The sequence below is a fragment of the Budorcas taxicolor genome, chromosome 10 (assembly GCF_023091745.1).
Source record: "Budorcas taxicolor isolate Tak-1 chromosome 10, Takin1.1, whole genome shotgun sequence".
NCBI lineage: Eukaryota > Metazoa > Chordata > Mammalia > Artiodactyla > Bovidae > Budorcas > Budorcas taxicolor.
In genome coordinates, this window is record NC_068919.1 from 68,829,503 (window position 1) to 68,844,590 (window position 15,088).

Consider the following 15,088-nt stretch of genomic DNA (forward strand, 5'->3'; position numbering starts at 1 on the left):
TTTTACTTCAATTAGGAGTACCTTTTCTTGACAATATCAGAGAATGTTCTATTTTAATAGAGCATGGGTTGACAAGCCAGTATGCCGCCCTGTCCTACAAAGCATGCACTCGTGTCTCCTGTAATCCACTGCTGTTCACCTGCTGCTGCTGCTAAGTCGCTTCAGTCGTGTCCAACTCTGTGCGACCCCATAGACGGCAGCCCACCAGGCTCCTCTGTCCCTGGGATTCTCCAGGCAAGACCCCTGGAGTGGGTTGCCATTTCCTTCTCCAGTGCGTGAAAGTGAAGTCGCTCAGTTGTGCCCGACTCTTAGCGACCTCATGGACTGCAGCCCATCAGGCTCCTCTGTCCATGGGATTTTCCAGGCAAGAGTACTGGAGTGGGTTGCCATTGCCTTCACCTAGGATCTTCACCATTGCTGTTCACCTAGGATCTTTCAATAAAGCTGAGACTGTTTTTCAAAGAGAGCACCAACTAAAGTGGTAGACACATGTTTTTTGTGATGAATATAAGTGAACATATTTTATTCTGCTTTTACGTTTTTTCCAGCTTTTCTACTTTTGTATATTTTTCTACATAATTTAAGAAATGTTAAATATAGAAAATGTTCACATAAGAATTTTCCTCCCTTGAAAACTTTTCTGAACCACAGGATTGCCATGAATCCACTATGTGGAGCTTTTGTGCAAGTTAGAAAGGGCATCTTTCCTCCTCTTTACTGCCATCTGCTGGAATGCTGACATAATACACAAATGCAAGAGTTCTACAAAGTTGCAAATGCTCTTAGAAGCGTGCACATGTACAGCCTACAAAATTATACATTTTCTTGCTAAACTGCTTCATAAAAGTAAAAGTAAAAAACTACCTTTTTAAAAAACATGAGACAAAATTCTAAATTCTGTATATGATAAAACCATAAAACTACATACCTTTTCACTTAAAAAGTACATTTAAGCTTGCCTTTTTGCACTTTAAAATATGAGCACAATGTGGGCAGAATTCTTGTATTTTACAACTTCTATATCATCTTATAACATTATTTATTATTTAAAAAATGCTCTGACTTACGAGAATGGTTTTCTTTGCAGAAAGGTAACTGGCCTATACTTTCCTTTTTCTTAATCAGAGGAATATTTACATTTTTGAGAATTCAAGCTTCTCATTTTTATACATCTTTTCAGAATTAAGTAGAATGTCATACTCCTTTCTAAAGACATAAAATGGGCATTCCAGATTTTAATCAGTACCTTCTCAAATCAAACCACTTCATATGTTAACTTCATATTTCAATACTAGTCCTTTCATTTTTCTAAGGGTTACTGTAGCCTAAATATGATACTAGTAAAAATTGGAAAAGAGCTCTTTTACAGAATTGAGACAGTAATATTTTTCTATGTAATATATTTTCACATGGAGTTTTATTTGAGTTCTCCCCTCCCCCATTTTTGGCACAAATATATGGTTTATTTTATATGAGAAATTTCTACAAGGAGGTGTTCAGAGGTACATGATGAAGAGTTTTGTCTTTGGCAGAATTTTTATTATAAATTACATTGATAATTAAGTAGAAACTTGTGTAATATAATGTTTTCTCTTGCAGACTCCTGTTCATCTGATAGTGAAACAGAAGACCTTTTAGAAAAGAATTTGATGAATGAACAACTTTCTCCTGATATTAAAGAAGAATTAGAAAAAAATGAAAATTTAAATGATGATAAGCTAGATGAAGAAAATCCAAAGACTGCTCCACATATATTAAAAGAAAATGATAGGACTCAAATGCAGCCTTTAGAAACCTTAAAGTTAGAAGTTGGAGAGAATGAACAGATAGTACAGATTTTAGGAAATAAAGTGGAGCAAGAAGAAGTTAAGAAAGAAGCAGAAAAATCTCCTAAAGGAAAGGGAAGACGAAGCAAGACAAAAGATCTTTCTTTAGAAATTATAAAGATGTCATCATTTAGCCAGGATGAAGCAGGAATTGAACCTCATACAGATGCTCAGAGTCCAGAATTTTCTTCGTTAGACAGTAAAAACTTTTCTTCTGCTACTGAAGATGAAATTGACCAATGTGCAAAAGAAAAAAAGTTGAAACGAAAGATACTGGGACAGTTATCACCAGAGAAAAGAATAAGAATTGAGAACGGAATGGAAATGACAAATAGCATATCTAGCATATCTCAAGAAAGGACCAGTGATTGCACTGCATCTGAGGGAATGAAAAATTTTGAACAACACTTTGAAATAGAAAATGAAGGAATGCCATCATTAATAGCAGAGCCAAACCAATGCGTTCAAGAATTGACTAATGAAAAATTTGATGGTCCAGCAGAAGAAACTGTAAATACTCCTCTAAAGGAAGAAGAGGATGCAATGCCTCTGATTGGACCAGAAACCTTGGTTTGCCATGAAGTAGATTTGGATGATTTGGATGAAAAGGATAAAACCAGCATTGAGGACGCCATAGTTGAAAGCTCTGAATCTAACTCTCTTGTTTCTATTCCACCTGCCCTACCTCCTGTAGTACAGCATAACTTTTCAGCAGCGTCACCGCTTACTCTCAGCCAAGATGAGTCTCGAAGTATAAAAAGTGAGAGTGACATAACTATTGAAGTTGACAGTATTGCTGAAGAATCTCAAGAAGGTCTCTGTGAGAGGGAATCAGCAAATGGCTTTGAAGCTGCCTCTGGTACCTGTAGTATAATTGTTCAAGAAAGAGAGAGCAGAGAGAAGGGTAAGGACTTCCTAGGGAGAAAATCAGTCTTTATGTTAAAATTCAAAATTAGTATGCTATGAGTTTTAGGAGCTTTGATCTGTTAAGTACCCTTCTTCCCTTCCTTCTTCTGTCCCTCCCTCCTTCCTTCCTTCCCTCCTGTGTATCTTCTCTTTTTCCTTCTTTCCCTCCCCCCCCTCCCTCTCTACCCCACCTGTTTTAGAAAACATATACATGGGAATTCATGTAGGCAGATGAATGAACATACTCGCTCTTGATTTTTTTTCTAATTTTCTCTTTCCACTTCTTTCAGGTCAGAAAAGGCCAAGTGATGGAACTAGTGGATTATTGGCAAAAAAGCAGAAGCGAACCCCAAAGCGAACAAGTGCTGTAGCCAAAAATGAAAAGAATGGAGCAGGTTGGTGCTCTGCAACACTGGCTTTAGTATGGTGTTAGTACTTTCAGCAGTTTTTTGGCCTGATCATCTGTGTCAGCTTAAAACTAAATTTGGTGTGTTCTTTTCTGAAAAGTAGCAATTTTTCCATTAGCTTTTCATCTGAAAATTTGCTTGTCAATTTTATTTAGAGCTGAGATAGCTGTGGTTATTTTTTATGCTTATTGCATTTCTTACGTCATGCAGTTTAACATTAGGAATATGTTTGGAAATCTTGAAAAAAATAAGAATAGAATAAAACAGAATTTGAAAAACATGAGAATGTTTTTCAAATACATCTGAAAAACAGATGTATGTACAATAAAGAATCAAGTTAAGTTATGGGATATAGTAGGAAAAAACATGGTTGATTTTGACAAATGATAATTTTACATCCAAAACATGCCTTCATACAAGTCTGAAATGGAAATACTAGATTACAGTAGACACAAGGAAGGAGCATATAATTTATTTAAGACAAAGGGCATTTCAAAAAAAAATCCTTTGAACTATATTTCAAGTACTCAGTAACCAGATGTGGCTAATGGCTGAACAAGACAGGTATAGAGTATAGAGAAAGAGTGTAGGAGAGGAGACTAGAAAGATAGCAGGGATCGCAAAGGGAAAATGATTAAGTTTACAGTGGGTGCATGGACAGACACTACCTTAGTCAAAATGACCACCACCAGTAAGGGGATCAAGTGGACTCACGTGCCACCTGACAGGATGCACCCTGAAGAGTGGAGTGCACGTCTGTAACGTTCTTGTCAAAGATGTATAACCTGACTGTGGTCGTGAGGACCCAGCAACAAGTTCACACTGAAGGATACTCTGTAGAATGATTGGCCTGTAATTTTAAAAACTGGCAAGGTCATGAAAGTCAAGGAGGAACCATTCCAGATTGAAGGAGATTTATGTGACAGCTAAATGAGGTATATAATTCTCAACCTGGATGCTTGGTATAACGAACATTATTAGGTCAAACTAGAGATAGTTGTGTGGAGTCTGAGGATTAGATGACAGTAATATAGCCGGTTGTTTAGGAGTGTGGTGGATTTAAAAACACATCCACAAATGTGTTGATATGCTTCTCTTCAAGAGGCAAAGCCCAGTTCCTTCCTCTTGAGTATGGGCTGTATTTAGTCACTTTCTTTTAACTAGTAAAATAGAGTGGACGTGATGCAGTATGACTTGAAGCTCATAAAAGGCACAACAGATTCCTCTCTGCTTTCCTCTGGATCAGTTGCTCTGGGGAAAGTTAGCTGCCATGTGGGGAGGACAGTCAAGCAGTGTATGGAGAGGCCCGTGCGGTGAGGAACCAAGCATATCCTTCCTACAGCCAGCAAGAACTGAGGCTTCCTGATGCTCACTAACAGCCATGTGAGTGAGCCACCCTGGAGCATATGATTCAGCTCCAGTCAGGTCTTCAGAGACCAGAGCCTGGGCAAAATGCTTGGCTGCAACCCCACAAGATTCCCTGAGCCAGGCCACAGAGCCAAGATGCTCCCAGATTCTGATCCTCAGAAACCATGTGAAATACTAAACATTTGTAGTTTAAACTGCTAATTTTTGGCTAATTTGTAGATAACTAAAACAAGGAGAATGTTCTCATTTGTAAGACATAAACACTATAAGGTGCTCAAATATGGCAGGGCAAGTTATCCTCAAATGGCAGAAAAACATTTTTTAGTAACCATTGTTCATCTTTTCTGTAAGTTCGAAAATGGTCTGAAAGTAAAAAGTTAGAAAAGGAAAAAAGAAAGGAGATGATCAGTTTTTCTTTTTGGAAAGAATCTTTGGCTTAACTGAGGCAGTGAAAGAAGGAATGAATGAAGAGAATTAGGACAGAAAATCACTGTGTGTGTGCGCTAAGTCACTTTAGTCTTGTCCAACTCTTTGTGACCCCATGGACTGTAGCCTGCCAAGCTCCTCTGTCCATGGGATTCTCCAGGCAAGAATACTGGAGCGGGTTGCCATTTCTTCCTCAGGGGATCTTCCCAACACAGGGATCGAACCTGTGTCTGTTACGTCTCTTGCATTGGTAGGCAGGTTCTTTACCACCAGTGCCACCTGGGAAACCCAAGAATACTGGAGTGTGTAGCCATTTCTTTCTCCAGGGGATCTTCCTGACCCAAGATCAAACCTGGGTCTCCATTGTGGGCTTAAATTTACCATTTAAGCCACCAGGGAAGCCCATAAAATCACTAGGACTCTGTTAGTAGTGAGATATGAGGAACTGGTTAACTAACATATGGCATACAGGAGTAGCAGCAGATTGTTGGAAGAGTAATTTAGGGAATGTTGTATTAGAGATACCAAGTGAAGTCGCTCAGTTGTGCCTGACTCTTCAGCCTACCAGGCTCCTCCGTCCATGGGATTCTCCAGGCGAGAATACTGGAGTGGGTTGCCATTTCCTTCTCCAGGGGATCTTCCCGACCCAGGGATCGAACCCAGGTCTCCCACATTGCAGGCAGACGCTTTAACCTCTGCACCACCAGGGAAGCCCTTATTAGAGGTACCAAGTACTAGGGAAATAAGGCTCTGGAGCTTTGAAGAGAGTATGGTTTTAGAAGATAGTTGTTGAAGGATTACAAGATGATAAAGCTGCTATGTGAGAGTTGTCAAATGAGAAGAAAAAGGACCAGGAGTGGAATTATGTGGCATATCCCTTTAAGTGGGCCAGGAAGAGGAGAATAGAAGCAGATTAGAGATAAATGAAAATCAGTAAACAGTTGTTGGTTTGAATAGGAAAGAGGGTTCAAATGCAATAGAATATTCATGTGGTGATTAAAATGTATTCATTGAAGTTGGTGAATAGTGTTAGGGGCCCTAATAAGAGCATGGGAAGGAGATGAATTAGAAGGTATGGAAATCAGGATAACAAAGGATTTCTCTTTCATGAAATTTGACCCTAAAGAGAAGGAAAGAGGTACCAGCCAAAGGGGGAGGTTTTCCTCTCCTTCCCTCCTTAGCTTAAAGCATGTTTGTAGACTCTGAAAAAAGAAGAAAAGATAAAATGACATTGGGTTGTTTCAGAGGAGCTGAGAATAAATGGCTTCAAGAGTATAGCTGAAGATATTATAGTAGTTTGCCCAGAATTAACAGTCTCCTCTTTTTGAGGCTGAAAAAGTGCCAAAGGGACAGATACAGTAGGGAAGGGGCTGGGAAGTTTGGTGTGTAACCTACAACTTTGCCTTTTTAGTAGAAGGCAGAGTTGGATTTTGAGAGTAAATATGGTGGAAGTAGGCTGTAGACTTTGAAATAAAGCAGAAAAGTTGAGAGAAAATTCTAATTTGTTATTAAATGAACACCAAAAGCATCTCTCTCAGTGCAGATTTGGTGAGGAGGGATGCAGATTTGCAACTAAATATCTGCTCACATTTTATTAGACACATATTAACAGCTGGGTGTTTATTTTGTGCTTCTTCATATATATAGTTTGGGTTGGTCCCCCTTTTGGGTTGTTTTTGTGTTTTGTTTTAAACATATATAGGGCAATACTATGCCTATTGTTTTTTTTTAACTTTATCATTTCATAATCTGTTTTGGATATTTGGTCATTTTTGTTCTAAAAAGAGATGGGAATACCAGACCACCTGACCTGCCTCCTGAAAAACCTGTATGCAGATCAAGAAGCAACAGTTAGAACTGGACATGGAACAACAGACTGGTTCCAAATTGGAAAAGGAGTACGTCAAGGCTGTATACTGTCACCCTGCTTATTTAACGTATAAGCAGAGTACATCATGTGAAATGCTGGGCTGGATGAAGCACAAGCTGGAATCAAGATTGCCAGGAGAAGTACCAACAACCTCAGATATGCAGATAATACCACTCTAATGGCAGAAAGCAAAGAGGAACTAAAGAGCCTCTTGATGAAGGTGAAAGAGGAAAGTGAAAAAGCTGCTTTAAAACTCAGCATTCATAAAACTAAGATCCTGCCATCCAGTCCTGTCATTTCATGGCAAGTAGATGGGGAAAATGTGGAAGCAGTGGCAGATTTTATTTTCCCAGGCTCTAAAATCACTGCAGATGGTGACTGCAGCTGTGAAATTAAAAGACACTTGCTCCTTGGAAGAAAAGCAGCTATGACCAACCTAGAAAGCATATTAAAAATCAGAGCCATCACTTTGCTGATAAAGGTCTGTCTAGTCAAAGCTATGGTTTTTCCAGTAGTCATGTATGAATGTGAGAGTTGAACCATAAAGAAGGCAGAATGTGGAAGAATTGATGCTTTTGAACTGTGGTGTGGGGAAGACTGAGAGTCCCCTGGACAGCAAGGAGATAAAACCAGTCAGTCCTAAAGGAAATCAATCCTGAATAATCATTGAAAAGACTGCTGCTGAAGCTAAAGTTCCAATACTTTTAGCCATCTGACGTGAAGAGCTGACTACTGGAAAAGACCCTAATGCCAGACCCTTCCCCAGCATCAGGGGAAGATTGAAGGCAAAAAGAGAAGGGGGTAACAGAGGATGAGATGGTTGGATGGTCTCACCGACTCAATGGGCATGAGTTTGAACAAGCTCCAGGAGATGGTGAAGGACAGGAAAGCCTGGCATGCTGCAGTTCATGGGGTTGCAAATGGTCAGACACGACTCAGCAACTGAAAAACAATATATAATTCTTGGCCATTTCCCTTTTGGTGGGTATTTAGGTTATTTCCATCTTTTTATTGTTATAAAACTTAGCACTTTTGTACGTTTGTTTCTTTAGGATACCAAAAAGTGTAATTGCTGGGTCTGTTGCATTTTTAAAGTTTTTATAATTTATAATCTGAGTTAACTTTTTCTTCTTACAGGACAAAGCAGTGATAGTGAAGATCTTCCTGTCCTAGACAATTCAAGTAAATGTACCCCAGTAAAGCATCTTAGTGTATCTAAGCCACAGAAGCTTGCACGATCCCCTGCAAGGATATCCCCTCACATCAAAGATGGAGAAAAAGATAAACAAAAAGAAAAACATCCGAATTCATCCCCTCGGACATATAAGTGGAGCTTTCAACTAAGTAAGATGCTTATAGAAAACTTGAATGTATGTCACAAAGTGATATGTCAGATGTCAAAAGTGATATGTTAAAATGTTAAAACAAGGAATAATAATTAGCACATTCATTTATTTAGGTATCCTAAATATTGCCTTATCAATAACCATTACTTATTATGATAAATGAAAGAATCTGTGTCTTATATGTTAACTTAATAAATACTGGAGAAAGCTCTCCAGTTATGAAATGAGACATGAATGATTTATACAGATTGATGAAACTTAAATATCCTTTCTTGTACTGACAATTGGAAATAACTAAAACATCAGTACAAAGATACTATATGGGTGAACAGGTACAATTATAGATCAGAGATGCTGTATGTTGGATGTTTTCTTGTGCTGCTCTGATCATTTCAGTGATATATCATTAAGTATTAATGTTTAGTTAAGAAAATTTGGGATGTATATAGAAATCTTATTCATGAATTTAATGTCTTCTCTTTTTATAGAACCTTATTTAGTGTACTATTAGGTTTTAATAAACTAAAGCTTTTGTTGATTTATGAGTCAAGAGTTTTGAAAGAACTGCCATCTATTTTTTCTTACAGAATTATTTTTAAATCCAAAGTAACTGTTTTTTTGCCCTTTAGATGAATTAGATAATATGAACAGTACAGAGAGAATCTCTTTTCTCCAAGAAAAACTACAGGAAATCAGAAAATATTACATGTCTTTGAAGTCTGAAGTTGCAACCATAGACAGGAGGAGAAAAAGATTAAAAAAGAAAGACAGAGAAGGTAATTTGATTATAATTTTTTTCCCTCTATTTTTCAAATATATATCGTATCACTTTGGAAGATTTAGGTTTGTCACTTTTTGAATATAGTATATAAATTATTTTTAGATTCCTAGGTTTTCTTCTTTGTTGCTGTTGAAATGAGTCAAAAACTGAATTAGTCAGAATAAGACTTTTGCTTTTGGGCTTTAAATGTTTTTTTTTTAACTATTTATTTTTATTTTTTGGCTGTGCTGGGTCTGCTTTGTGTGTGCTTTCTCTGATTTCCACGAGCGAGGACTGCTCTTCATTGCGATGTGCAGGCTTCTTAGTCGGTTGGCTTTTCTTGTTGTGGAGCACAGGCTCCAGGGCACATGGGTTTCTGTAGTTGCAGCTCACAGGCTCCGTAATTGTGGTGCGTGGGCTTCGCTGCTCTGTGGCTTGTGGAATCTTCACAGACGAGGGTTGAACCCACCCTGTGTCCCCTTCATTGTCAGTGGACTCCATTGCTCCACCAGGGCAGTCCAGAATGAGACTTTTGAAAGGGACTATGAGCTGTTTTACAAAACGTGTGATTTTACTAAATGTGCTGGGTTCTCAAGAAGAGCCTGCTCCCTCTGAATATCTCTCACTATTCAACAGACATTTTATTGACTGCCTATTAACAGGCATTATATATTATGGGGTTCATCAAAATGAAGAGGCATATGGCTTCTTCTCTAGGAGATTGTCTTGTTGGGATCGTAAGTCATTTCCTAAGCAACTACTGCATAAGATACTTCAGCTCTACAACATTAATGCACATATATCATATGCCAGGCCTTCTTTCAGGTGGTGAAAGTACAGAGGTGAATGAGATACAGACCTCGATCTCAAAGTCTTATTGTCCAGTGAACCTGTGTGTTGAGAGTCCTAAGAGTGATACACAAGTATAGGTGGAAGGAGAGATGACTTTGATATAATCATAAAGACAGTAGCATCTAAGCTAAACCTTAAAAAATACATAGGATTGGCTTTAGTTAAACATTGTCATGCTCATGTCTACCCCAAGCCCCAAGCCCAGGCCACACTAAAATAATATAAAGAAAACTAGAAGCCCTATATGCCCAAGGACAAGAGAATGGGACAGCAGATTGACTGTGGCCAACAGGAAATGTCAGCGGTATGTCAGCACATGAGAGAATGCTAAAAACCTAAGCTTGTTTATCCTTGTAGTGGGACAAAACAAGGAGAAGCTAATTCATACTACATCACCCCCCAGAAAAGCTCTGAAGGCAGTGAGTGTAAAGTGTGAGGCTGAAAAATGGAGACTGGTTGAAATGGAAAGAGAAATTGGAACCTTTCATCCCACTCTGTGAAGCAAACTACCTTTTCCCCTAGCTTTAGCCAAAAAAAAAAAAAACCCAGGAGGTTAAGTTATTGGAGGCTGGAAGGGATCACAGGCTTATAAAAAGACTCAGGAAACCAACCATAGCTGAAGGTGAGGGTTGAATGGTATTAAGTGGTAAACCGAAAAGAGGGAGCTTAAGTGAAAGTTGCCAGTAATGAATGACGAGACTCCTATTCCTTTTCCAAACAAAGATCTCATCTTCTTAGCTCTCTGAAAGCTGGTAACTAAGCTTATGATTATTCCTGGAAGGAGACTGAAAGATTCCTCTAAAGAAACTGGTCAGTCCAAGAGAAATGATCTAACAGAGATACCAGCATTTGGAGGTTCCTGAACCAAAAAGCAAGTTCCTTGCCAGTCACTACGTGTGCAGTGCCCAACATTTCAAAGTCTGACATCCTCATGTACAGCTTCCGATTAGCTTAATGCTCCTTCTCTTAAACATGGAAGTGAAGACCAGATGTTTGAGGAAAACCCCTACATAAATACAGAAACCAAAATAGAAAATGAGATCAAAAAAGAACTTGGACAACATGCCATATAAAAACAACCATAATTAATATCCAGAGTTACAGGAGGATACTGCAGTATCCTTGAAACAAGAATGTGGTGGTGGTTTAGTTGCTAAGTTGTATCTGACTCTTGTGATCCCATGGACTGTAGCCTGCCAGGTTCCTCTGTCCATGGGATTCTCCAGGCAAGAATACTGGAGTGGGTTGCCATTTCCTTTCCCAGGAAGCCAGAATATGAGACTGTTAATGAAATTCAGAGAACATGAAGGATCTCTTAAAAATATGGTAGTAGGAATAAAAAATAAAAAGAAGGATTAGATAACAAGGCTAGAGAGATACCAGTAAAAAGTAAAAAAGATAATAGAGAATAAGAGATGTATAGGAGATCTGGCTAGGAGATCCACCTTCTGAATCATAAGCTTTCTAGAGAGCACTGAATAAACATAGGAAGTTGTCATCAAAGACCTAAGAAAAATTTCCAGAACTGAAGGAGATGGATTAGAAGATTGAAAGGACTTGCTGTGACCTCTATAAAGAATGGGAGTGGGGGTAGTGGGAGGGTGGGCAGGAATCACACCAAAGCAAATTATGAAACTTCAGAACCCTTTGGATAAAGGTAAGATTCTAAAAGTTTACCATATATGTGTTATTCTCTCAGTCATGTCTGACTCTTTGCAACCCTATGGAACCGTAGCCCACCAGGCTTCTTTGCCCATGGGATTTTCCAGGCAAGAATACTGGAGAGGGTAGCCATTTCCTTCTCCAGGGGATCTTCCCGACCCAGGGATTGAACCCATGTCTCGTACATCTCCTGCATTGGCAGCTGGGTTCTTTATCACTAGCACCACCTGGGAAGCCCTTTACCATATAAAGGTACATACAAAGAGATGGGCCTCAGAACAGCGTCAGATTTCTCATGTCAGATTTCTCGATGGTGACATTAAAACTAGAAGCCAAGTTATGAAGATAACATGAGATCCAGCAAAGAAGGAATCCCATATAGGAAAACAATAAGGAAAATCTCAAAATGATGGTGAAGGGAAGCGCTAGAATGACTACTGCATAGCAAGCCTACAAAGCGGCTATTTCAGAAATAGGATAGAACAGTAGGGGAGCCTCTAGGAGAGATGTCCCTTTAAGGAAAAAAAAAAGTAAATTACCTGATAGGCTTGCCCATCTCGAGAGAAGTTTTCTGTCTGTGGCACTTAAGAGATGAATTACTGATAGAATGGCCTGTATCATATATGGTCTTGAGGCATTCGACTCCAAGTCCAGCAGTTCTCAATTCCTGGAAATACAGTGGAGCAAAAGGAAAGAGACTGACTTTCCATGTTTGTCCTTTTCTTGAAAAACTAAATAGCAAGAAGTCTTTACAGAATTTTTAAACACAAGAAGAACAAATCAACAAATGGAACTTTCTTCAGAGAACTTTCAGTTGCTTTGAGTTTCCTAAAGGTCACACAAGTTTCAGACAACCAAGAATATAATTTTCTTACGGTCTTTTTCCCTTCTTTGATTTTTAAAATTTGTGTGTGTGTGTGTGTGAAGTGAGTTATTAAAGTGAGACATTGAGTGACTTCTAGCATACATATTGGAATTTGTAGTATTGAGTTAAATATATTGACAGTACACACACTGAGGGAGGTATACCTAAATAAAAATTAAAACTTCAAGTAAAATAGGAATAACTGAGCAAAGATTGGCAAAAGATAGAGCTCTGCAAAGAAGTGTAAACTAAAAAATGGCAAAGCAGCTGATGCATAGAATAGTGATCTTTAATCCATGCTTCTGGAGCATTGTGTTAAAAGTCATTTGGGCACTTTTCCTAGTCACTCAGCCACAGTTCCATCCTGATCCCATGATTCTGATATCTGATCTAGATTACTGCTCTTTGCTTATGAGAGTCTTGTGTCCATCAGATATATTGGGACAGGATAAAGATAGGAAGCCAATGGTTAGCTGGTTACAAGATATTTTCTAGGATGGGGAATTCTTTTAGAGCCCTATAACCCAGAGAAAGGCAGGAATTTGCTACAGTGAGAACTTATCTCAGGTTGATCTTGTTTCTGATTTGGGGACAAGGTGATTTTCTTTCAGGAATCTTTCAAGTAGGAATTTAAGAGGTTATACCTAGTCTTTATATTTTATGGTGCCTTTTTTGAACTCAGTTACTTCAGTGATTAGAGACTGATTCCACTCAGTTAAGCCAAACAAAGTTTTTGCTGCTGTTAATTCCTTCATACACCATTTGAGAGGACTGTAATGGAAGTGAATAATATTTAAGAAATTTATTTCTAATTTGCCAGTGGTTGGGTATCTGTGTGTGATAGTTTTCCAGTCTAATGCAGCTTGTTTGATTCCACAGTGTCTCATGCCGGAGCCTCCATGTCATCTGCTTCATCAGACACTGGAATGAGTCCCTCTTCATCGTCTCCCCCACAAAACGTGCTTGCTGTAGAATGCAGGTGATAAACGTTTTCTCTGCCTTCCCAGCAGTTTGCTGCCATGGACATAAATCCCCAAACCCTGAAATACAACCACAGAAGGCACTCAACTGGTTTGACATTGCTAAGTATATCCTGTACACTTTTCAAGGCTGGATTGTATCTACTCCCTTCTCTTTTCTTTTTTTCTGTTGCAAAAAATACGCTGATTAGTAACTGAAGTTTAGGCAGCCTGCCATATTTGTCATAATTTTTCCTTTATAATTTTTTTTTTTCATTTTTTCTTGTGAAGATAGAAAAAGGGCACTTAGCAAATTTGAAACTGTATAATAAAGCTTTCAGGTATTAGAGAAATCATAGACAAGCAAGTGCACATGATAAACATCAAATATTATCCAGCTACATAGTTACTGCTGCACTTTCACTGAGATGTATTTGAACACTTGGTGAGTAGGGGGTTTATGTTGTGTTCTTTTTAATTGTTGTTGGTTTTATTCTTTTTGTGGAAGCACTTGCTCTTTAGAACTGCCAAAGTATATGTTCAGCAGTGTGCCCAGGTTTAATGTGTAAATGGGACAAAATAAATTGTGAAAGGAAGTGTAGTTGACTGAAAACTACAGTTGTAATAAGTCTTCCACTTTTTATAGGATTTTTGAGCACACAATTATGCAAATATTTTAATGTTTATTAATGTTTACAGTGGAATTGTGAATAAGTTTTCAGTGGACTATCTTATCCCTTGACAAAAATATTTTGTCTTTTTTCTATGTAATTTCAGAGTTTTTATTTTGTTACAAAAAAACAAAAATGAAATATATAACAACAATGAAGTTATTTAACAAGATTTCTAAAGCTGAAAATTTTGTGTAAAATAAGGTATTATCTTGCAACTTGTTAAATATATTTATTCAGACATTGGATGTTGTATTTTTATGTATTTTTTAAAATATTAATAAAATTGAAAAAAAGAAAATTCTAGGTTAATTCACTCTTCAAATGACAATAGCTCTCAGCTGTCCCTTTTACAGGAGGTTGCATCCAGCAGCTTTGCCTGTATTGAAGGGAATCTGTCTCAGTCCTTCAAACAGTGTAGAACTATATAAATGGGCATCTGGATCATTAAAGTATGTCCTTGTTTAGAAACTTTGGCAGTCCTAGTATTTAAACCATTTTGAGGATCAAATTTTTGGTTGCCCTTAAAATATTTTGTCACCGTTTTTATGTTTGCTATACTGCCGAATAAATTTATATCTCCCAAAGTTGAGATGCGACAACTAAGTAAAGCAATTATGTATGCTTTGTTTGTGAATTGTTTCACAGACTGATACATTTTGTAAATAATTCTTCCAAAATCATGTATTTAAAGCATTTTTGCCATATACATTATGTAAAAAGGTGATTTTTTAAAATCAGTTTTTAAATTCATGTTTGTACATTGAAAGGGGTTTTTTTTAAACCTCCTTTTCTGTGTTTAATATGCTGTAGAGTAATAACCTAGATGCTCTAGACTGTATATCAGGATCTGATTTACAAGAACAAAGTCAGAGCCAAACACTAGTGATGGCATAGCATTACTGAAATCATTGTTTCTTAATTTCATTTTACCACATTGTGAACTTGTGATTCAGATTCCTTCCATTTTCGCAGAGAATTAAAAACAAAAAAGTACTCTTGTAAAATGCACTTTTCTGTCTTTTCTTTGCAAAGCAGAAGTATTTCAATGTAAAATAAAAATGGAGCTCAGTGGGCAGTATTAATAAAGGCCATGTTTTAAACATAGGCTTTATATTTTCAGTTTTCATTTAAGTGATTGTTTTTTTTCCTCCAAGTGCCAGTAACTCA

The 15,088-nt window shown here is 37.8% G+C and overlaps 1 protein-coding gene across 1 annotated transcript in view; it reads left to right on the top strand.

Moving 5' to 3' along the window:
- ARID4A (AT-rich interaction domain 4A) overlaps positions 1 to 13,877 on the top strand; it is a 57,799-nt gene extending 43,922 nt beyond the window's left edge. The window contains exons 20-24 of the mRNA XM_052646672.1: positions 1,600 to 2,730; positions 3,023 to 3,127; positions 7,941 to 8,147; positions 8,779 to 8,925; positions 13,168 to 13,877. Of these exons, the coding sequence (XP_052502632.1) occupies positions 1,600 to 2,730; positions 3,023 to 3,127; positions 7,941 to 8,147; positions 8,779 to 8,925; positions 13,168 to 13,271 (1,694 nt within the window). The 3' untranslated portion in view covers positions 13,272 to 13,877. The remainder of the gene's footprint in view (positions 1 to 1,599; positions 2,731 to 3,022; positions 3,128 to 7,940; positions 8,148 to 8,778; positions 8,926 to 13,167) is intronic.
- The last annotated feature ends 1,211 nt before the right edge of the window (positions 13,878 to 15,088 follow it).